The sequence below is a fragment of the Numenius arquata genome, chromosome 6 (genome assembly GCF_964106895.1).
Source record: "Numenius arquata chromosome 6, bNumArq3.hap1.1, whole genome shotgun sequence".
Lineage (NCBI taxonomy): Eukaryota > Metazoa > Chordata > Aves > Charadriiformes > Scolopacidae > Numenius > Numenius arquata.
The window spans coordinates 67041793-67063590 of record NC_133581.1 but is presented as its reverse complement, the minus strand read 5'-3'; the positions used below and the strand labels follow the sequence as shown (position 1 = coordinate 67063590).

Genomic DNA, 21798 nt, shown 5'->3' with positions numbered 1-21798 from the left:
CTTCCACTGGAAGGAAATTGCAGTGTTGAAGGAACGATAGCTGAAATATGATTGTCAAAGGTTTCTCAAGGGAGAAACGAGTAAAACGTTTCAGTAGTTTGGGGTGATACCTTAAGAGGCCGGCGGAGCTTGGGACCAGGGAACCTCAAAACGCTGCAAAATGGGTTTCTGCCCCAAAAAGTGGAGTGTCGGAGGGCCTGTTGGAAAATGGCGGGTGGCGTCTTGCTGCTGGTGGGTGAAACAAGTGCCTGCCCACCCAAATGGAAGCGGCCTGACCTGTGTGTGATGAGGAGAGAAACCACAGCCAGGCGACGGGGAAGGCCACGATGTCTCGGGGTAGGCCCCGACATGGCAGTGAGAAGAGGGAGGGGGGGCGTGAGGCGCTGTTAGGGCCGTAGTATCTCCGTGGCGACGGCACACGGGGCTCCGCTCCATTTAAAGTTTCTAATTGGGGCTTGGCCAAGAGTTAATTAACGAATTCGGGGCGCGAAGGGCGCAGCCCCGGAGGCGAGGCCGCGCCTGTCGGGGCTGTGTGAGGGGAGAGCGCGCGCCGCGGCCGTTGAGGGCGGGGCCGCCGCTGAGGCGGCAGGAGGAGGAGGAGGAGGAGGAGGAGGAGGAGGAGGGAAGAGGAGGCGGCAGCAGCAGCAGCAGCATGGCGGCCGGGCGTGAGCGGCTGAGCGCGCCGCCGCCGCCTTCTTCTTCTTCTTCGCCGCCGCCGCCTCCTCCTCCTCCTTCTTCTTCTTCTCCTGCCGCCGCTGAACCGGAGCCCGCCGGCCCGCTGCCCAAATAACCGCCTCGGTCCTGCCTGAGAGAGGCGCCCGGCCATGGAGCTCGCCAAGCCGGCCTTCCCCGCGCTGCCGCAGGCCAAAGAGGACTCTGAGGTGAGCGGCGGATGGGAGCTGGCCAGGGGTCTGAGGAGAGAGAGAGGTCCTCCTCGGGGTCCCGCCTTCGTCCCTGTCCCCCCTCTGCCCTGCTGTGACAGTCCTCCCCGCTGTCCCCTTTCCCCTGGGCCCCACTGGGCCTCGCTGGCCGCCTGCCTGCTCTGGGGGCTGTTAGCCAGCCTTGCCTGCTGAAGAGAGGGTGCCTGCTGTCACAGAAGCCCTCCCTCTGGTTCATCTCGCCTGGTTTTTGCCCTCTGGTGGTGGCCACCCCCCTTAGTTTCCTGTCCCTAGTGTCCCCTCTTCCCTGCTTCAGGGTGTCATGGCCTGCCTGTTAGTCGCCCTTTTGCTTTCTGCTGCCTGTTCCCTCTCCCCTTTGTATGGTCACCGGTCCTGTCCTCCATCTACTGCTGGCTGCCAGCTTGTTCCTTTTTGTACGTGCAGAAAGGTACCTGCGCCTCCCCTTCCAAACAGTTGGTGCCTACTAACTCTTAGACGCTCAAGCAACAATTTGGCACTCTGGTGAGTCTGTTGGGAAGGCATTTTTATGGTGTTCGTGAGCCAAGACTTCCCTGCAAACTAAGACAGGTGGCAATATCTGCTAAGACTAAACTGCACCCCGTGTGGTGGCAGAGGAGTCGGGTCAATGTGGTGTCTGATTTCTGAACTTGGCTTAGCTTCTCACCCTGGATACTGGTGGTGTGTTTCCATGTGTCACAAACAGCCCAGAGTGTCCCGCTTTGATAGCATCAGATATTTAATGCAAAATGTCATAGTGTTCATGTGGGGAGTTGACAGTATCTGAGCTCCTCAGAGGTCTATCGATTGTTGCATATTTCATAAACATGAGCATTTATTTGTTTAAATGGAGTTATGCTTGAATGCTGTTATTGTGGTAAGTTACCTGAAATACGGAATTTAATATGTTGGGGTTTTTTTTGCTTTGTTGTTAAGATTTAATACCCTCTTCACCTCAGAGCTATGGGGGTATTTACAAGTCACCTTGATTGCTTTCAGAAAGTTGTAATCAGTTGGTATCTGAACACAAATTATATACCAACCACCCTGTGAGGCTTATAATTTGTTTGTTTTTAAATATCTTTTCTTTCTGGAGAAACTGATCGTATTATCTACAGTTACTTCTGAAAATGGCTAAGTAAATTAGCCTGGATGGCTTTTTGAAGCTGTTTATAACTAGATTGGCTAAAAAGGAGTGTGCAGTTAAAATAGTTTTAAAAACAGAGGTTACTGCCAGTCGAGCAACTCTTAGCTCATGAAAACTGAAATCATAATACGGTGTCTTTGGAGTGGATCTTATTGTTTGCTATTTTCATGCTCTTTCTCTCTATAATATAATGTATAAAATGTTAGAATTTCACATGCTGCAAGACTGTAGTGGAGAATTTCAAGCACTATTTTTAAAAACTGTAAGTTAATTTTTTTTCAACAATTTACATTTTTGCCTGACTTGGTCTAAATACACTATAGTTAATATTTGGGGGAAACAGAAAGCCACTGTGAAAATGTTGAAGTTCTTGTGGAGTTAACTTGTTAATCAAAGGGTAAGAGACTTCAGCCTTGGGCCTTCAGCCTGATCCTTAAGAAGATGCTTTGGAAAAGCAAGCTCATTAAACTAAAATCATTCTGCCCGCAAAATATAGTTATTCATGGAAAGCTGAAGATCATCTCTTGTCTGTTGTTGTGAAGAGGCTCTTTAATGAGGAATACTGTCTATTATTTCAGGAAGTTGGTTATGTATGGTTTAATGCTGTCTTGGTATGTTTGATTTCAAGATATTGGGGGGCAGTGGAAGAGAGAAGCCTTGGGGAATCCCTAGTTTACTTCCGGATATAGGCTGCTGCAGAGTAAGTGCGACTTTGTGGCTGTTTTAAGGCAATCAATCGGCCACCCCCCAGCTCCCTTCTCCCTGCTGACACTAGTAACCATGTGACAGCTTAAATAAGAATTAAAAAAAAAAAAAAAAAAGCAAATCAGTGAGCTGATCTGGTTGACTGCACAACTTCACACTCCCTAGTGCTGGCACAAGGAAAAGTCAGAGAGCGGGCAAGGCTGTCTGTTGAGGGGGTGAGAGTAGTCTGCAGTTGGATTGAGTTGGCAGACTGCAGAAATGTACTCGAGATAAATAGGTCAGTTTTCTGGCCTGTAGATTGTTTATGATGTCCCTAATCCGTATGCAGTATTACACATTGCTGGATTTTTCAACTACTTGGCTATTGATACTTTTTGGAGCTTGTGAAATGCCACGTTAAGAAATGCTGGTGATATTTATCAGCTGGAGCGAGTTACGCCGCCTTTGCATTCCTGGTCTGATACCGTCTCAGCAATTAATGGATCAGAAGTTCGTTTTTTCCTGCAGTTAGTGTGCACTTAGAGTTCATTCAGGTGGTGAAACGATGTTTGTTAGAGGTCAAGCACAGACAGGTATTTGCCAGCGTCTGCCACCCTTCAGTACAGCGTGTGTCAACGCTGGCTGGTGGTGCTTCCTCTGGTCCGCTCTGGTGCGCTGGCTGCAGCCGGGGTGAATTGTCCAGTTCTGCAAGGTGAGCTAATGATGGCCAGGATAAGCCAGCTTCCATCTTTCACTGGTGAGTCTATGGCAGTTAAAAGCTGAACTCCTTTTTTACAGGTCCTTAGGTCATCCGTGTGTTTTCTACATTTAATTTTTGGATATTCAACATGTAACTCATCATTCTTGCGCAGCTTTTCTGGTGGATGCCATGAACACCTGTAAACTGTATGTGTTCTGTTACAGATTGGTGATAGTGAACATGACAAATTCTTCTGAGTAATAGTGATCGTACATGGCATGGAAACCATTTCTAAGCTTAGATTTTTATGTCTTTTTCTAAAATTGGCACATTTTCCAAGTTGAGGTCTCAAACTTCCTTAAATTTGAGAAGTGCTGACTTTTTTCTTTCTCCAGTATAAGCATGTATAGCTAAAGACCTGTTAAAAGATGGTCGGGTTAAAAATAGTGCATACTGGTATATTGGTACTGAGGCATTTTACCATCTTTTGGAAAGATGGTAAATAAGGACTGGAATAATTCAAGGAATTTCATAAAAATTATTTTCCCATGAAATTTTAAACAAACAAGTGGTAGGATATGTGTAATGGGAACATAGCAATAATTACCAGTTCAATTCTTTGTTAAAACGTTAGCATATTTGCTTGTGAGCAGGCTGAGTAAACTAGTATTTATGATGTATTTAGATTATTTTTTAGGACTCTCCATGGGTTTTGTAATGAAATTATCAGTTTATTAACTAAGCAGCCATGTTTGCCGTTTTATTATTCCTGTAAAAACTGAGCTCTCTTTAACACATGGTTTTTTGAAGAAATTTACATTTCTTGACAGCTATATTTAGTCTAAAATGCTAATGTATTTTTGACTGCTTTTTTTTTTAACTGTGCAGTTAATGCAGTCCATCTAAAGGGAGAACAAATTTCTTAAACTTTTTTAGTATTACTTTTGATAGGAAACACAAATAACCCCCTTAAACATAGTTGATTCCCCTTCTCTGCAGACTTTAAAATAAGTTGGAAGCCTGTGTTATTATATTTATTTTACCAGCCGATGTAACAGAGCAAGAGAAATTTGAAACAAATGCTAAATGCTATCGGGTGACAGATTTTGATCCTAACTCTGTGGGATACTATCAGGCTACTTTGCATATATCAAAAGAAGCGCGCTGTGGCAGCTGAAGTTGAGGAGTCTTGTCAGTCCTGATTAACTTACGCCTTGCGTCCCTGGGAAGCCTATGGAAGAGGCTACAGGCATCCACACAGATGTGGAGGTGGCTCACAACTGGAGGAGTTTGTAGAAAAGGAGTATTTTTTCATCTGAATGAGGATTGTGAAGAGACCTAGCTGGTCCTCGACTGTCTCAATATAGCCCAACTCACTAGGCTGTAACTAAAATTAAAAAAAAAAAGTAATTTACAAATCATGAAAAATTACATACTTGCACCATTATAAACTATTTTAATAGTAATCTCACTACAATTTTTCCTTTACCAGTAAAACTTGTTCTTTTGTGCTCATTCTACAGATTTTTTGTAAAAGTGAATCATCAAGATCTATTATTGTAGCGGGTAGAATTGCCGTGGGGTGAATGCGGGAGAAATACTACTAGAAAAAATTCAGATGAGTCTCAGCTTCTCTGCAAGTCTGTTTAAAAAGAAAATAATACAAAAAGTGTGGCAGTCCTGCTGTTTGATTATGTGCTTTGTGTAAGCTGAAGAATTTTGCCTTTACTCCTCTGTTGTGCTTTAATGAAAGCCAGTGCTGATGATCCTGTGTGCTAATTGCTAGTTAACGAGCTAGTAGAGCTTTTGGACCAATGTTACAAAACGGGACAAATAAGAAACATTTGTTTCTTATATATATTATGTTTCTCCTTTCCCTTTAGTTGCCTTCGCCTACCTTTTACCCTTTTCCGTGGCTTGTGTTTGTCTTTGCCAAAATAACCTTTATTTTCCTGTTGTACTCTTCTTCCTTCCTATGTGTGCTCTGTCATTCCCACCTGCTATTATTTCTTCTCTCCACCTTCCTGCTTTTGTACTCCTTTATGTTTGCAAAAGCAAAAAAGTCCGTATGATGAGGACTTCCCACTGTCTCTTTACACAGAAAACCCTGTCAAACGCTGCTTCCCAGCCCTTGTTTGCTGTTGTTGAGCCTGACCGAAGTGGGACCTGTGACCGAGGGGGGACTTGCCCTCACAGCAAAGCCCATCTAATAGCTGGCTTTGCTAAAAAATGGCTTTACCCGTCCTGCCAACTGCCCAGCGTTGTCACCGGTTTTGTCCCGATGCTTATCTGACCTGTGGTGACCTGGAGCAGGGAGCTTACGGGGTAGACAACCAGCTTTGCTAAAAAAGCTTTTAGTTTGGGGCCATTATACTTTCCTGAGCGAGGTGACCATAGGATTAAACATCTGTGCAGGGGTGAGAGTGTAACCTCGCTCTCTAACCAGCCGCCACTTTGGGCTATCGGGGCTGTTAAAACCTTCCTTAGCCCGCCCTTATAGCTCTGCTCTTGTTAGTGGCGTGTCCGCATCTTGAGTGAACAAAAAGAGTGGGTTTAATTTTTTTATATTTTATATACTTGCACTAGGACTTCTACCTGAAATATATCTATACACATATTAAAAAAACCAAACATCCAGCTTCTCCCTGGAATAACTGTGTCCAAGAGCATGAAGCATGACCGAAACCGAAGATGCAGTCTTTGTAGCTAATTTTGAGTGCCTCAAAGCAGCGTGCTTCACAGTGATAGACATGGCAGGTTTCAGTAATATGCAAACATTCTTCTCAAATTTGTTTACAGTACTTCATTTAATTTGTTTTCTTATTAAAAAATGGCAAATGAGTATGCTCTCCTACTCCTTTACTATTTCATAATTTCTTTTTACAATTGTTTATTCCATTTTACAAAGTCCATTGGTGTAACTTTATTTTTGTACTAGTCTTCAATGATAACGTGTTGTCCCCCCCTTTTTGTTGGACTGTATCAGCTGGGAGGTTTTTTTTTCCAAAATATTGTCTAAAATACTTTCAAAACCAAGCTGTGATCTCACTTCGTTCTTTAAATTAGACTTAAAACTGCCTCAGAATTAAGCATAAAGCTTTTTTTGTCAAGGTAGTCTTTAAGGGATCAGGACCCATCCACAATCCAAGTTGTACCCTGCTAAGGAGGGGTGATAATAGTGTTGGCGGTTAGTATAATCATGCCCTCTGACTGTTCTGATACGACACTGTTTAGCAGTAATTTGAATTTCCTTTACAGAGCGGTACAAAGTTGCAGCCAAGAGATCAGTTGGGCAGAGCAGACGAAGGAACTGAAGCAGGTCAGCAGAATGTGTGGCTGTCGCTGCCGTAACAGTTGTCTTCAGCTTTGATTTCACAGCTTGTGGAAGAATGTTGTACCAGGGTTGGAGGAGAGACTTTGAGTGTTAAAGCTTATATGAATATTCCACTAGGCAGGGAAACAAATTTAGGCAGGAGGATTCCGACATCCCTGGATTTTTGAGGTACACAAGGAGCAATCAATCATGCAGAAGTCTTGCTGTGATAGATTGCGATGGCAAGAGAAATCTGTACAGGGAGGTAAATGATGCTATTAATCAACAGCAAAAGGGCTGTCTGAGTGTTGGGAAAGGGTCAGAAACTCGCAGTGGTCAGGAAGGTTTTACTGGGAGTCCTGTGTAGCTCTTCGAAAGGACTTGAGTTGGCCTTGAAAGCAGGGAGCCATTACAGATAGTGGCTGATGCCCAGTGATGCTGGGCAGATAAGGGGCAGCTCCTAGAAGCCTAGGAAAGATACTTAGAATCATAGACTCATAGAATGGTTAGAGTTGGAAGGGACCTTAAAGATCATCGAGTTCCAACCCCCCTGCCATGGGCAGGGACACCTCCACTAGAGTAGGTTGCTCAAAGCCCCATCCAGCCTGGCCTTAAATGCTTCTTGATGTTGGATTCTCCTTCTTTAAACTACTGATTTGATTAATTTTACTGGGGTTTTTTTCAGCACCTTTGAGAGCTTCTTCCTTCATCTAGGGCAGCTGTGGTTTGCAGGCTCTACTAATTATAAGGCAGCAGCAGTTTTAACCATAATAATGGAAGTGCAATACTGCGGGTTGCCTTTTAACCAAAGCTGAGCTTCAGCAGAGACTGACTGGGATTTACCTTTTATATGTGAAAATTAGATGGGTCTTCAGACTCAAGCTGTGGGTTAGGGACCAGTTAAGCGATGCCATCTATATCCATTTCACTACATTCCTTCTGGGGAGGTATATGCAGGTTGCATAAGGTACACTGTGGTGCTGCGTTTAAAAAACACAGTCTTTGCTTTTGAGCATAGACAAGTCTCAACGTCAGGGCTGTTAGACTAATTTTAAAAATCATAATGTGATTTTTATATTAAGTCCTAGCCAAAGTCACTCTTTCAGGAAAAAGTCTCTATGTACGTGCATTTGCACGTGTCAATATTAGGTGTCAGGTTTTTTGCCGTGAAACTGCTCTTCTAAAGAGGAGCAGGTATAGCTATGGCAAAATATTAACAAAATAACTGTAAATGCTGGCAGAGTAACTCTTGATGTAGTTTGGATATTGGTTACCAAGAAGCTTTTTATAGCATAGACAACTCTCACCTATTCATTCATATCTTCAACTTATTTCAGCTAGAGATTGGCTGTAGGTTAGGGAGGGAGGGCTTTGAAATGTGCTTTATTCCCTTTTCATTGTCGCTTCATTCTGGGACAGTAGTTAAAGTGCTTGGATAGTTCCTGGAATTCCATTTGTGCAAAATACAAAACACAGCAGATACGTGCTGTGAACACCCTCAGCAAAACAGCTGAGCTATCTTTTAAACTTGCCCATCAGTGAATCACAGTCTAGTTTGGGAAGATCTGTCAGAGGTGAGTGAGTGGCTTCTCTTTAAAATTTTGGGATTGGGGCAGGGTTGCGTTCCTTCTTTTTATCTTGTGAGTGTTGAAGATCACTTCTCCTAGTGAGTTGTCACTTCCTCTGTAGAACCTACCGAACGCTTAGCAACAAAGAGTGCTGTTATTCTGTCCAACTCTAGCATCAGCAGTCCTTTTCTTAGCAAAATTCTTATATTTGGTCTAATAAAAAGAGAAACTTTCAGTTATTATTTGTCTGCTGGATCCTTCAAACATTGTGGAAAACATGGTTGATGAATGAATTCCTTAAAATGAGACCTGTCTGGGTTCAGTCTACATTAATAGATTATTTTTTTTTTAACCATTTTGCATAATATTTGAATAATCTGGCATTGTTAGTTTTAAAAGCCTTGAAGGGCCATCAGAATCACTCTTTCAGTAGTTTGTGTACTTGCCTCAGATTAAATACTTTCTTTATACATCATCTTTCACGTATTTACTTTGCGGACTAAATCCTACTGGAAACGGTGCCTTTTTGGCTTCTTGGAGAACATTGTCTGGAGGCAACATTGACATTTTTCTTCTTGTTCAGAACATCTGTGGCATCTGTTGTCTTTTGGGTTTTGGTTTCCTTTGGATTGTATATTGCTAAATTTTTACCTACTCATCTTGCGCAGTTTACAGCTGTTGGGACTAACGCAATTTCCCGCTTCTGATTACATTTGAAAGGAATATTTGTAGTGTATTGTCAAGTCCCCCTTGGCCAAAGTACGGATGAATTTGTGTTTATGCTCCAGATTAAGACTTCTAAATTCTACAAGTATATAAATGGAGTAATAAACTCACCTAAGCACTTGTATATTCCTGGAGTATAGCTTAAGCTTTTCAGAGCTTATTACTCACAATATTATTTTTATGCTTGGACAAAACTGGGTTTTTCTTGCTTTTTGAGTGAATTATGCTTTCATATACACAGTCAGACAACAGGATTATGCTAAAACACACTTGGGTCAACCTTCAAAGGATACAGTTCTGTAAATATCATCCTTTTGCCACAAGATTTCTACTTTCTACTACCAGGAGCCTTTTTTTTATTACAACTGGAACACGCAGAAATAACTTAGAGAAATGACTCTGTGTCTTTAGCAAAGACCATTTCAGAGCATTTTATTTCTGTTTGCACTTCCATTTTTGGTAGTATTCAAAGAATTGTTTTGAGTGGCTTAATGTTTATTCGCTTTCTCAGAAATGCTGTCCCAGATTCAATTCAAGTGGTTTCCACAAGAACTTTACTGATACTAAAATCCGTTCTAATTCCACTACCAAGGGCTGGCAAAACCTCACTGTGTCTGGGGAAAGCACTGCATTTTTCTTGTGTGTCTTGGGAAAAAGAGGGTTAATGTGAAATTGATGCTACCGGTACAACTGCAGGTGCTAAGGTGGACAATAATGCTGTTTAGAGTCCTGGATCTTTCTTGGTGTAACCCTAACCACACTTCAGAGGTAGAATATTTAGATTCAAACTTTATCATAATTTTGAGGAGATTGGAACATCAACAAGAACGACATATGGCAAAGTTTTTTCTTAGCTGCCGGTGTGTGTGGATCAACCAACAAAGTTATGTAAATAAATGTATGCAGTCTATTTGATATGATATGTTTGAATATTTCTTTTTTTTTTTTTTTTTTCCTCCAGCTGGTAACTGTGATCTCAGATACAACTCCTTCATGTGTGAGGGTCAAAAATGAGTAAGAGCCTGTTAATAGAGGACGGTGGGAGTTGTAGAGAAGGAAAGACAGGAATAGAGTCTGCCTGAGCATTTTTTCTGTTCAGCTTTGGCAGTTCTGTAAAATAGAGCAAAGGATGAAAATGTTGATCCTGGCATTTGTTCTGGACAGTTCTGAGAGATTGAGTTGGATGATAGTAAATAGTCAGCTGGGAAGGGCTGGTTCCCCAGTGGTGAACCTTCACAAACTCGTGGGTCTGAGATTCTGTGGAAGGATGTGATGTGCTAGTGGTGAATTAACTGAGGTGGAGTATCGTGTCCTTGTGGCTGAACACAAGTGTATGCATTTGTTGTGCAAGGATCCTTCCCGCTGTAACTGTCTAGGATAGAGAAAAGAGGAGATTCACTTTAACAGCTTGCTGTGTTCATGGAGAACATAAATTTCTAGAATTGTTAAAGCTAAATCCTGAATATTCAAAATAAAGTTAGTTTGAATATATTAAGTGAGGCAGTGTGGATTTTAGGGGAGTTACCTGCTATACTTGTTATCTTCTAACTGTTTTTTTGGTAACTGTAGGAATGTACCAGTGAAAGGCATTTTTTTTTTGCTTCTGTGGCTAGTACAGAATGTCCTAAAGCTTTTTTCCTTTTTCTTTTTTTTTCCTCCCGACTCTAGAGGGAAGTTTCTAAGCAGAAAGCTGAGGTGTGGATGGACAACACACTGGCTGTTCTGCACAGGCTTCATCATTGATGATGTAGAGTCATAGAATCATGATAGAGTCCTTGAGGTTTCTTCATGTTAGCTTTCAAAGTAGTGTTTCTTGCACTCGAGTGTTACTGGTCTCCATGTGGAGAGTTAGCACTAAGCGTAAGCAACGGGCCTGTTGCACAGCAGGTAGCTTATACAATCTGCAGAAAACAGATTTTAATTCTTTTACGTAACATGCACATATAGATCTCTGCCTGAATGTGATTTTTCCCTTTGTGTGTCTATATGTAATTATTTTTTTATTTTATTTTTAAGGATTGGACCTATCCCATGAGGAGAGAGATGCAGGTATGACACTTCCTTTTTCTTACTTGAACGCACCAAAGGTTTTGACTCAAATGGTAAATGAAAGTGCCCTATAAAGGAGCTGGTATCAAAGTCAGTCTTAGGGGTGAAGTGTCAGGGAGCACCGTGGGAGATGTGTGAGAGTTGCCCACTTAGGGTGCAGGTGTGCTTGGATCTCTGCTGTGCAAATACTAAAAAAAAAAAATTTAAAGAAGTGATTTTGTCCTTTTCTTCAGAATGCCCCAAATACTACATTTTTGTCTTTGTGAACATTTTTATGAGATAATTGCTTAAAATGCATTGAGACTTTGTTTTTTAATTTAAATTTGCTTGGAAACAAGTGTTCTCAAATAGGATGGACAATTAAAATTTTCCTACCATGGTGTCAGCCAAATCTTTGCACAAGATTAAGATCTACAGACCCACACGTCTTTACTGGTGGGGAGATAAACGGTTAAAAGCTGATATTTTCCTACTACTAGTACAAAGCTAGAAGCCTTGCCCTGTGTGTATCTTTTTCCATGAGGGCGATTTGGAATTAATATACAAAGTTAGAGTTCCTTTCATTTGATCTGGGGCTGGGTAAGATGTAGTAATCAAACTGGAACTTAGTCCAAATAAAGGACTTGATTCCCGTTCCACAACAAGATCTCCTCCGCAAAGATCATATTTCTTTTATGTTGCCAAACCAATTTTTTTTCCCTTTGTCCTGTTACAAATGACGCTTGATAACACATTTCTCACTAATATGTAAATTAATTGTTTCTATGGCCATAGTTTGAGTTGAGTGCAATGCATTATTTCAAATAATTTTGAGTTGGTATTAAATGTCTGTTTTTTCTGTCCCCTAGGAAATTTTGCCTGGGTTATTTTTAGGCCCATATTCTTCAGCTATGAAAAGCAAGGTACGATTTTTCCGAATAGTGTCTCATAAGGAAACTTTGCTGTGGCGATTTGTTCCTGTGGTGATATGTTCAAGTGTTATCTATATAGGTGTAAAGTTGGCTGCAATCCTGAACCGGAACATGAAAGGTGCCAGAATAGAAGTAATACGTGGTGCGTTTGTGGGATGGACCTTTTAGCCTGTAGAATTATCAGGCTGGGGCTGGCGTCTGCATTTTCTGTAACAATCTTGTGAGCTAAAGGGTCACTTCAGGAGAAAAATGAAAAAAAGAGCCCTGATTAAATAAATTCTTTGATGTGGCTTGAAGTTGTGCCTGCGTTCGTGTACACACACACACACACGTGCGTGCTCTCTCAGTGCAGTTAGTCAGCTTTACCTACTCCTTACAAGCCAGAGAAAAGGGCGCGTTTGAAGTGACTTGGACACTAATTGCAGTGAGCATTCACGCGTGAGCTTTTTGTATTAAAAATTGACACCTGGGAACTCATGCACGTGTAGTAAAATAAGGCAAATTGCATCCACAATAAAATCAAGCACTGCTAAGACAAAGCTTGAATCTGCAAGCTCACCTCATAGTTTAATGATCTTATTTTCAATGGTCGGATTTGAGCAAGAACCCAAAGCTACCTGAAAATTACTACATCGTGTAGAATACTTAAGAATACTTTTTTTGCAGCTCCTAATGGCTGTGGTTTTGTCTTTTTGAAAGATAAAATTTTTCACATTATGCTTCGAATGTTAGAAAACTACCTCTGCTTTTCCCTGAACGTGATATAGCCCTATTGTGTATTTAAGTATAGTTTTTCTTTTTATTACTATGCAATAGCTGGATTCAGTAATGTAAAAAAAAAAAACCGTCCTGTTTGTTTTCTTTTTCCACAGCTACCTATACTTCAGAAACATGGAATAACCCATGTGATATGCATACGGCAAAACATTGAAGCAAATTTTATTAAACCAAACTTCCAACAGTTATTTAGGTGAGAAATGATCCTAACGTGCAGACCTGTAAACAATGAAAACTCTTACTTTTAAGCACCTTATTCTGTATTAATGAGATTTTTTAATGTTAGTGTTCTTTCCAAGTGTTTTCACATTGTAAAGACTATTTGAAAAATGTGCTAAGGTGTAGGAAGACTTTTAAATCCAAACTTTATTCAACCTGTTGAACTCTAGACATAGACAAATCTGCAAATTAGAATTATCCATCAGTTTGCAGTAACTGTCCTCAGTTCTAAAGTTGTTAATTATGACTAGAGTTTGTCCTGCTAATAAAACATTTGAGGTAACTTAATCAGAATATGTACCTCGGAAAAAGTTGTGTAGAGCCCCAGGAAACAACACTCTCTCGTGTTTACAAACTGATGGGGAGCAGGTGAGTACACAGTACACTGCTTTCAAAGTCGAGTCACCTGTAGCGTAGCACTTGTGAATTTCTTCTACTCTGAGAAGTGATTTTGGCAGGGGATGTTGGAGAAGGTTCCTCACTTGCTTTTTCATAAGGACAGCTCCAGAGGTTCCTTGACTGTAGAATTTCTGGAGCTCAGACCAGAGAGTGAAGGTGGGAGGGAGGTGCTGGCTTCCTTCTGTAGGTCGGGGTATTGTAGTGGGTTGAATCAGCTGCACGTGTACAGCTGGCAGCAACTCAGTGTTATTGTCTACTCAGAGCAACTGTTTTCCTTGTAGGTATTTAGTCTTGGATATTGCAGATAATCCAGTTGAGAATATAATACGATTTTTCCCTATGGTAAGTATTTGTGTGTCAATGGGAATGGTTTGGGAATGGAGTTTGCCCAGTAAGAGTTTTCTGAACTAATGGATACCAGTTTCACGTCCTGGAAGGGCTACGAACTCTTAAATGACCTTATGATTGCCGCTTTAGTAAGGGTAATAGAAAGTATAGAAGTATATACAAGTATATACTTGTACAAGTATAGAAACTGCTATAAGTATAGAAACTGAGGCAGAGTTGTATCTTAAGACCTGTATCTTATTATGGTCTCAAAAAAAAAAAAAAGAGAGATTGGTCTCAAAACAAAGAAATCAGGTCACGGGAAAACACTGGAGAACTTGACCTGTAGGAAACTTCTTTGTTGAGCCCAAGAGTATTTACATCTCTTGTATCAAATACTAAAACAAATACCACAGAAAATAGTACCTAGTTGGGGTAACTAAGCATTACAGCATCTTGAAACATGTTTATTGTAGAGGAATTTAAATTATTTTTAAAGTTAAACAGTATCCATTACATATTGATGTTTGGAAAGAGAATAAACTCTTAACTTAGTTTCAAGCTATGGTTTTGTATCTTGAGTTCAGGTTCGTGTGCAACAGAGCAAAAGCATTTTGTTCCTTCCCCCACCCCTAAAAACCCCCGAAAACCCATCAAAAAGCTCTTCTGGTTTCCCTGTACAGGGTAGAATTGGTCATGGTTTTGCAGAACAAGGCGACAAATCAGTTGATGACTTGCAGCTTTTCTAAAATATAACACAATTTGATCAAATAACATCCTCTGCAAATCTCGCGGTTACTGACACCTGAGTAGCTCTGTGTTGGTTGTATTTTTAAGAGTCTAGTCTGTGTGTTTTCCCTGCAATAAATTATTTAGCTTTTGCTTTTCATCTGACCAGCTGTCTCAAGCTGGCAGTATTCCACAGACCTCACTACATGGCGTCTCACCTTATAGATTGATTAGATAATTTGATAATTGAAAATCGTAGAATCATCTAGGTTGGAAGGGACCTTCAAGATCATCTAGTCCAACCATCAACCTAACTCTGACAAAAAAACCATCACTAAACCGTGTCCCCCAGCACCATGTCAACCCGTCTTTTGAACACCTCCAGGGATGGTGCCTCAACCACTTCCCTGGGCAGCCCATTCCTAGGCTTGACAATCCTTTCGGTGTAAAAATTTTTCCTAATATCCAACCTGAACCTCCCCTGGGGCAACTTGAGGCCGTTTCCTCTTGTCCTGTTGCCTGTGACTGGGAAGAAGAAACCAACCCCCCCTGGCTACACCCTCCTTTCAGGGAGTTGTAGAGAGCGAGAAGGTCTCCCCTCAGCCTCCTTTTCTCCAGGCTGAACACCCCCAGCTCCCTCAGCCGCTCCTCACAAGACTTGCGCTCCAGACCCCTCACCAGTTCCATTGCCCTTCTCTGGACACGCTCCAGCCCCTCAATGTCTTTTTTGTGGTGAGGGGCCCAAAACTGGACACAGCACTCGAGGTGGGGCCTCACCGCTGCCCAGTACAGGGGGACGATCACCTCTCGAGTCCTACTCCCCACGCTGTTCCTGATCCAGGCCAAGATACTGTTGGCCTTCTTGGCCACCTGGGCACACTGCTGGCTCATGTTCAGCCAGCTGGCCACCAACACCCCCAGGTCCTTTTCTGCCAGGCAGCTCTCCAGCCACTCTGCCCCAAGCCTGTAGTGCTGCATGGGGTTGGTGGGACCCAAGTGCAGGATCTGGCACTTGGCCTTATTGAACCTCATCAAAATATAATTGGAGATCTTCTAGGAAGACACAGGTGTCAGTAGGGTGGTCCAGGCCGTATTGCAGTTGATGTGCGTGGGTTTGGGTTTTGTCCCCCCCCAACTTTAAGCAAAGATGTTGGGAAGTTACTTTTTGTTCTAGTGGCATAACGTGTGACGTGATGATTGTAAAAGGCACACGTACTGGATTTTAATGCATTTTTGTTTCTAACTGTGTGCTAGTTTTTCAGTGACAGTTTTATGGGTAGTTAAAAGTGCAAAAGAAATATAAATGTCCAGTTGAAGTGATGTCTAAGTGTGTATAACCAGAGTGCGTTATTGTCACTGTATATAAAAATCTGATACAAAATGCTACCAAATTTAAATGCAAGTAGCAGTGACATCTAAAATAATCTGAAACTTTGACTCTTGTAATTTTTTTCTTTTTAGACTAAAGAATTTATTGATGGAAGTTTACAAAGTGGAGGTAAAATCATATTAACTTTTTTCCTTGTTTACTAATACATTGTTGTTAAAGCTTTAACTTAGAGGCTCTTAAGTACGAGATTTTCTTAAATTTGGGGTTTTATTGTGCTTGACTTGAACTGTATTATACAAGTTCAGAGCAAAGTGTTCTTCTTTCCTTTTGCCTCTGACTGGAAAACAAACCTCTTTGTGTATCTGTTTTGTTGTTTGTTTGTGGGTTTGGTTTTTGTTTTTTTTCACTTCAAACACAACTGTGTTCTGTGTGAGAGGTTTTTTTGTCCCCTCTCTAGAATAGGGCCTTAAATCTGCGTTGTGGTCCTGGAATGCCGATTCTGTTACTCAAAATCCTCATAGAAGCAGGAACTTGTGCTTCTGTATCCCAGGACAGTAATGAGCAGAGTGTAATTAGTTATCTGGAGTGAAGTAAGACACACCAGTTACTCTTAGAATGAACCTTGTTACTGTGTAGTTCTCCATAACAAGGAATGTAGTTGAAATTTCAAAGAATTTTCTTCAGTCTGTCCAAGTATTATTGGTTTTCACGGAATCACAGAATTGTCAGAGTTGGAAGGGACCTCTAGAGATCATCTAGTCCAACTCCCCTGCTAAAGCAGGATTTCCTATAGCACGTTACTCGGGACCGCATCATTTTGTTTGTTTCTTTCTCCTTCTTAGGAAAAGTTCTTGTCCATGGAAATGCAGGGATATCTAGAAGGTAGGAAACTCTCCATCCTGCTTATTAATCTTTTTTTAGGCCATGGAAATATATTTTACTAATTTTTTTTTTTTTTGTTTCTTTTCAGTGCTGCCTTAGTTATTGCGTACATAATGGAAACATTTGGGGTGAAGTACAGGTAAGAACAGAGCGTGGGCAGGTAGTTAACCGTTTGTCTGAAAGGGCTGAAGAGAGAGAGTACTTTAGTACAGAAAAGCAGTCTGATGTGTCTGTAGGTATTCATTTTTTAATTCAAGTGATGGAAATGAATAATAATTTCAGAGGGAACATGAACAGTCGTGTGTTGATGCACAAGTCAGTCGTTACCCACTGAGATTGAGTGAAGACTGTACATGGGGGGCAGAGTGTTCCATTTCACTGCAGGTGTGTTTACATCCCTTCTTAAAGGAGGAGTAGGTACCTGCTGCTCCTGGAAACAGGGTATCAGCCTATGGAAAACTATAGGGGAGGCCCTAAGATGCTGTTCCGAGTGGTGTAGGGGTGGGCAAATAGTATTTTACAACTACTGCTTCCTACTTTGCCCAAATTTCAGTTATACAAACCAGTTCCGAGGAGCGTTTGGTGGTATATTTTCTAAGAACTGATAATTGGAAGGAAGACTCATGATACCACAGAGTTTTGTTGTCTGTTTTCCACTGAAGTATTTTCTCTCTCCTTCTCTTTTTAAGGGACGCATTTACTTATGTTCAAGAAAGAAGATTCTGTATTAATCCTAATGCTGGATTTGTCCATCAACTTCAGGTGACTTCTTATTTTTGTCTTTTTTCTGGTCATAACACAAAAGCCGTTTGATGAATCACCTTCCTGCAAAGCAGCCGTTTCTACTTAGGCTTAACATTTACTGTGTAAGTAGTAGAGCTCGGGGGGAAGGTGGATGGGTACCCTCATTCATTAGACTTAAGCTTTAAACAAAACAAATCCAGGAATGGAGGAGAAAAAAAATCCTGGTTTGTGCAGTGATTAAGAGGCTCTGAAACGGCTTAATTGGTGGTTAAGGGAAGTGTGTGACACACATCAGTGATGTTTCTTGACACTCAGATTCGTAGGTGATGACATTCACAAGTCTGAACCACCAAACAGCGGTGTCTGGAAGTGGCTTTATCATATTCCAGGAGTCTGTTGAGTGAATGTAGGGCAGCCATCAGGCTTTAGGGGCCTGGAGCATCTCTCTTATGAGGAAAGGCTGAGGGACTTTGGGTCTTTTTAGGCTGGAGAAGAGAAGGCTGAGGGGGGATCTGATCAACGCCTAAAAATACTTAAAGGGAAGGTTTCAAGAGGATGGGGCCAGTCTTTTTTCAGTGGTGCCCAGGGACAGGACAAGAGGGAACAGGCACAAACTTGAATATAAGAAGTTCCATCTAAATAATAGGAGGAACTTCTTCACTTTGAGGGTGGCAGAGCCCTGGAAGAGGCTGCCCAGAGAGGTGGTGGAGTCTCCTTCTCTGGAGACATTCAAACCCCCCCTGGACACGTTCCTGTGCAACCTGCTCTGGGTGGACCTGCTCTGGCAGGGGGGTCGGACTAGATGATCTCCAGAGGTCCCTTCCAACCCCATATCATTCTGTGAGGTTGAAACACATCTCTAGTGTCTTTGCTATTACTTAGGTGGGCAGCAGCAAGATGATTGAATATCTCCTCAGTCTGAGGGTTTTGGTTTTTTGAAGTCAGTCGCATGAGGAGCTGTGTGGCATCGAAAGCATGACATGTCACTGAACACAACTTCAAAGCTGTCATGGTTTGTCCTCATAACAAATCTCTGAAGCCACTGTGTTCTGAGTTTGGGTCATTTCTCTGTCTGAATTGGCTGCTGGGGAAAACAGTGAGTCCTCTAAACATTCTCATAGAATTTTTTAATGAAAGTTTACTCTCTTCCTTAAAAGATGACAAGAAATGGCTTTAAGCTTTCTTTTGCTCTGTCTTCCTGATGGTTTTTGTAATTCACATCAAAGCAACAAAGAACTCTCCTCTAAAATCTCCACCTTACTGTAAGATACTCTCTAGTCTGCCCTAATGAACTCTCTGAATTAGTCCTCCTCATCCTTGCAAAGGATTAACAGCAATATGCATTATTAAACTTCTTCAGGAATATGAAGCCATCTATCTAGCAAAATTAACCATCCAGATGATGTCACCACTGCAGCTGGAGAGATCCCTCTCGGTTCCACCTGGTACTACAGGTCAGAAGCCTCTGCTGTTGTGTGTGCTGCCTCCTCTCTTCCCTCCCCGCTGTTGTGAGGTGCCTTTTGCACCCTCAGCCGCAGTGAATCTCAGGGTTTGGGCAGGAGATGGCTGCAGTTGGTGTGCAGGACACCCTCAAACTCTAGTCTGCAGTACTTAAATATTCTATTCTCCTACGGTCGAACGTTCCTCTGGTGTTGTCTGCATTTTCGTGACTTACTGGAGAAAGGCCCTGCCTCTCCCTGTCCTTCAAAAACCCTGAGTTCCTTAGAGGAATCAAGAGTGATGGGCTGAAAGCAATATTCATGACAATCGCTGCCCTTAAAATTAAGGCAGTTCCTCTGAAAAAAAGCTTTGCTGTGCCTTAGAACAGATAACGGGGGATTTGGGCACGTAAAAAATGTTGCCTTAGTCATATAGAGTTGTCGCAGGAGCAATCCCTGCTAAATGTCAGGGAAAATGGAGTTTGGGGAGAGACCTGAAGGGAGGGCAAAACATGGTGGGTTGTCGGAAGGTTCTCCTCCATGTGAAGAAGTGTGAGGGAAGAAGAGTGGTGTCAGAACTGGCTGCCCAAAAGCTGAGCGTCTTCAAAGGGTGTCGCAAGAAGGCGGTGACAACTGCCCTGTAGTTCTACTCACAGCTTTGTGTTGTCGGAGCCGGTCTTCTCAGGTGTCCTTCTTCCTCTCGCCTTTTGCAGGCAGTTTAAAGCGAACGCACGAGGAGGATGAAGAACTCGGAACCATGCAAGCGGCGGCGGCACAGAACAGATGATATCCGAGGACAGCACAGTCGGTATTGGGGAATTCCTGCCAAGAAAGGTGAAGAAAACTAGGGGAAAAAAAGACCTAAAATGCGAAACGATGAACACACACACACACACACACACACAGAGCTTCTTTTCAATTACATGTTGCTTTCAGATGTAAATCTGCCTCCGCAACACACTAAGCATCATTTTTAAGATGTTGGACTTCTTGAATGAATAGATGGCACTGATTGTTTTACTCCTTTTTTACACTTTACAGTTTTATTCTAAACCAAGATTTTTGGACTTGCAAAGAGGTATTATTGCAATAATGCACTTTTCATACTTGAAATTTCTTTATTTGTATGATATAAAGTTATTACTTTAAACAAAATGCAAGTTGGGGGGGGATTTGTTTATAAAGTTATTTGTGTAATTTATAACAAGAGACTTTAGTAAAGAAAAAGTTTGCTAAAACTCACCTTGTTTTCAGTATATATTCTGGGTCGTGCTTGCAGAAATCAAGCAACAGCAGGGATCTGAGCAGTGTTTAACTCTTTACCTTGTTACAAAACCTCGTTATATACTGAATTTATTTAGAGACTGACGCTTTCGAGACCGATTTAAGAGAAAATACTGCTCTAAAAATCTCTACTTGTTTTATGCAAGTTCAACTTGAACAGAGCGCTGATTAATCACTTAATAAAACAGCCACGTGCTGAATGAATACAGAGGGCAGCTCCCAATTTTAGACACATCAAGACTGAATTCTTGTTAAATTAGTTATAGGTTGATTTAACAAGTTGACCGAGCCGGTATGGTCCAGAATAGCGCATCTGAGGGCAGATGTCACCTAACGTGAAGGCAGGAATCTAAACAGCGAAGCCACCTTCTGCTGCGGGTACCTCTTCTGATGCCACCTTCTGCTGGAGGATCCTCCAGTGTCTTGGTTTGCTTTGTGGGAGTTGTACCTTGCTGTGTGTGCTCAAGGCGAGCTGGTCAGCTCGCCTTGAGCACACACAGCAAGGTACAACTCCCACATGTTGTTGGAACAGATGGTGGTGACACCTGAAGAGGAGGAGGAGGAAATCCTCCTCTGTCAGGGCTTTTGGCTGAGCCAGGACACCTGGGTGAGGCTTTACAGCCTCATAACCTCTTCTCCTGGGGAAGCGTGAAGGATCTGGAGGCTTCAGTGGAGGCTTGTTCATATGTAGGCTGGTTCTGTGATCTCACCAGGGCCCTGGTGCTTCCCCGGGGAGACTCTTTCACAAATGAACAAGCTTCATGACTAAGGATTTTCCACCAATCTTATTTTTTTTTTTTGTATACAGTCATTCTGCTCTGTCTGCTGCCTCGCAGATAACAGCCTCTCCCATCCTAAGGGATTTGGAGATTAGTTTTCCTCATGTATCTATTAGTAAGCCTTTTATTTAAAACTTCTTGATGTCTGTCTCATTTAGCTTTTTATCTGTAGGTATTTCAATTACTGATTGCTTTCTGGGGTTAAACCAAAGGTGGTAATTAGCAGCAGGGCCTTCCACTAGCAGTAGAGGTTGAATTTTCTCCCTTCCCCAGGTTCGGACGCAAAACTGGAAGATCCAGATATTTGGAGATCTGCAGCTCAAGTTCCCTTTCCATCTTCAGGGAAGGAGCTGGAGATCTCCTCATCACAGGGGAAGAGCTGCCACCCAAAAAAATGTACAGAACATGAGCTCTTCATGCAGATCAGCCAGATTCCACCCAGCAGAGCCGTTGTCCTGCAGCCACAAACCCAAACTTTCAGCCTAATTAATTTGTTTTACAGTTATCTAAGACAGGTACACAATCACCTGCTCCTCATTTGTACTAATCTTTTTCATTAACTCTTAATGAGGGCCTGGAGCTATTTAGATGGTGTAGATATCACGGAATTCAAATAAGATCATCATCTTCAAATTAGATCTTGTGTCAGCAGAGCACACGGGGGAGAAGCCCCGCTCTCCCTCAGGGGAGAACCACCCTAAAAAAACAGGTGAAAACCACCAAAAGAGCTGAGAATTTCCTTAAAATCAGTATGGAATCTCAAAAAGTGTTCTTTTCAGGCCAGTGAAAGGAAAGCAAAGGTATTTGGAGCAGGTATTGGCCTGTTCTGAAAGACAACAGGTACACCCTTAATCTGGATACCTACTGCAATGCGAGAAGCAGACCAGACACATTT

The 21798-nt window shown here is 42.0% G+C and overlaps 1 protein-coding gene across 1 annotated transcript; it reads left to right on the top strand.

Annotated features, from left to right (window-relative positions):
- Positions 1-576: 576 nt before the first annotated feature.
- STYX (serine/threonine/tyrosine interacting protein) lies at positions 577-20326 on the top strand. Its single transcript, XM_074149702.1, has 11 exons — positions 577-881; positions 11051-11083; positions 11932-11985; positions 12867-12964; positions 13671-13731; positions 15907-15943; positions 16618-16657; positions 16746-16796; positions 17347-17419; positions 18762-18855; positions 19554-20326. Exons 1-11 carry the CDS (start codon positions 825-827, stop codon positions 19625-19627), a joined length of 672 nt encoding a protein of 223 aa, XP_074005803.1. The 5' UTR covers positions 577-824; the 3' UTR covers positions 19628-20326.
- The last annotated feature ends 1472 nt before the right edge of the window (positions 20327-21798 follow it).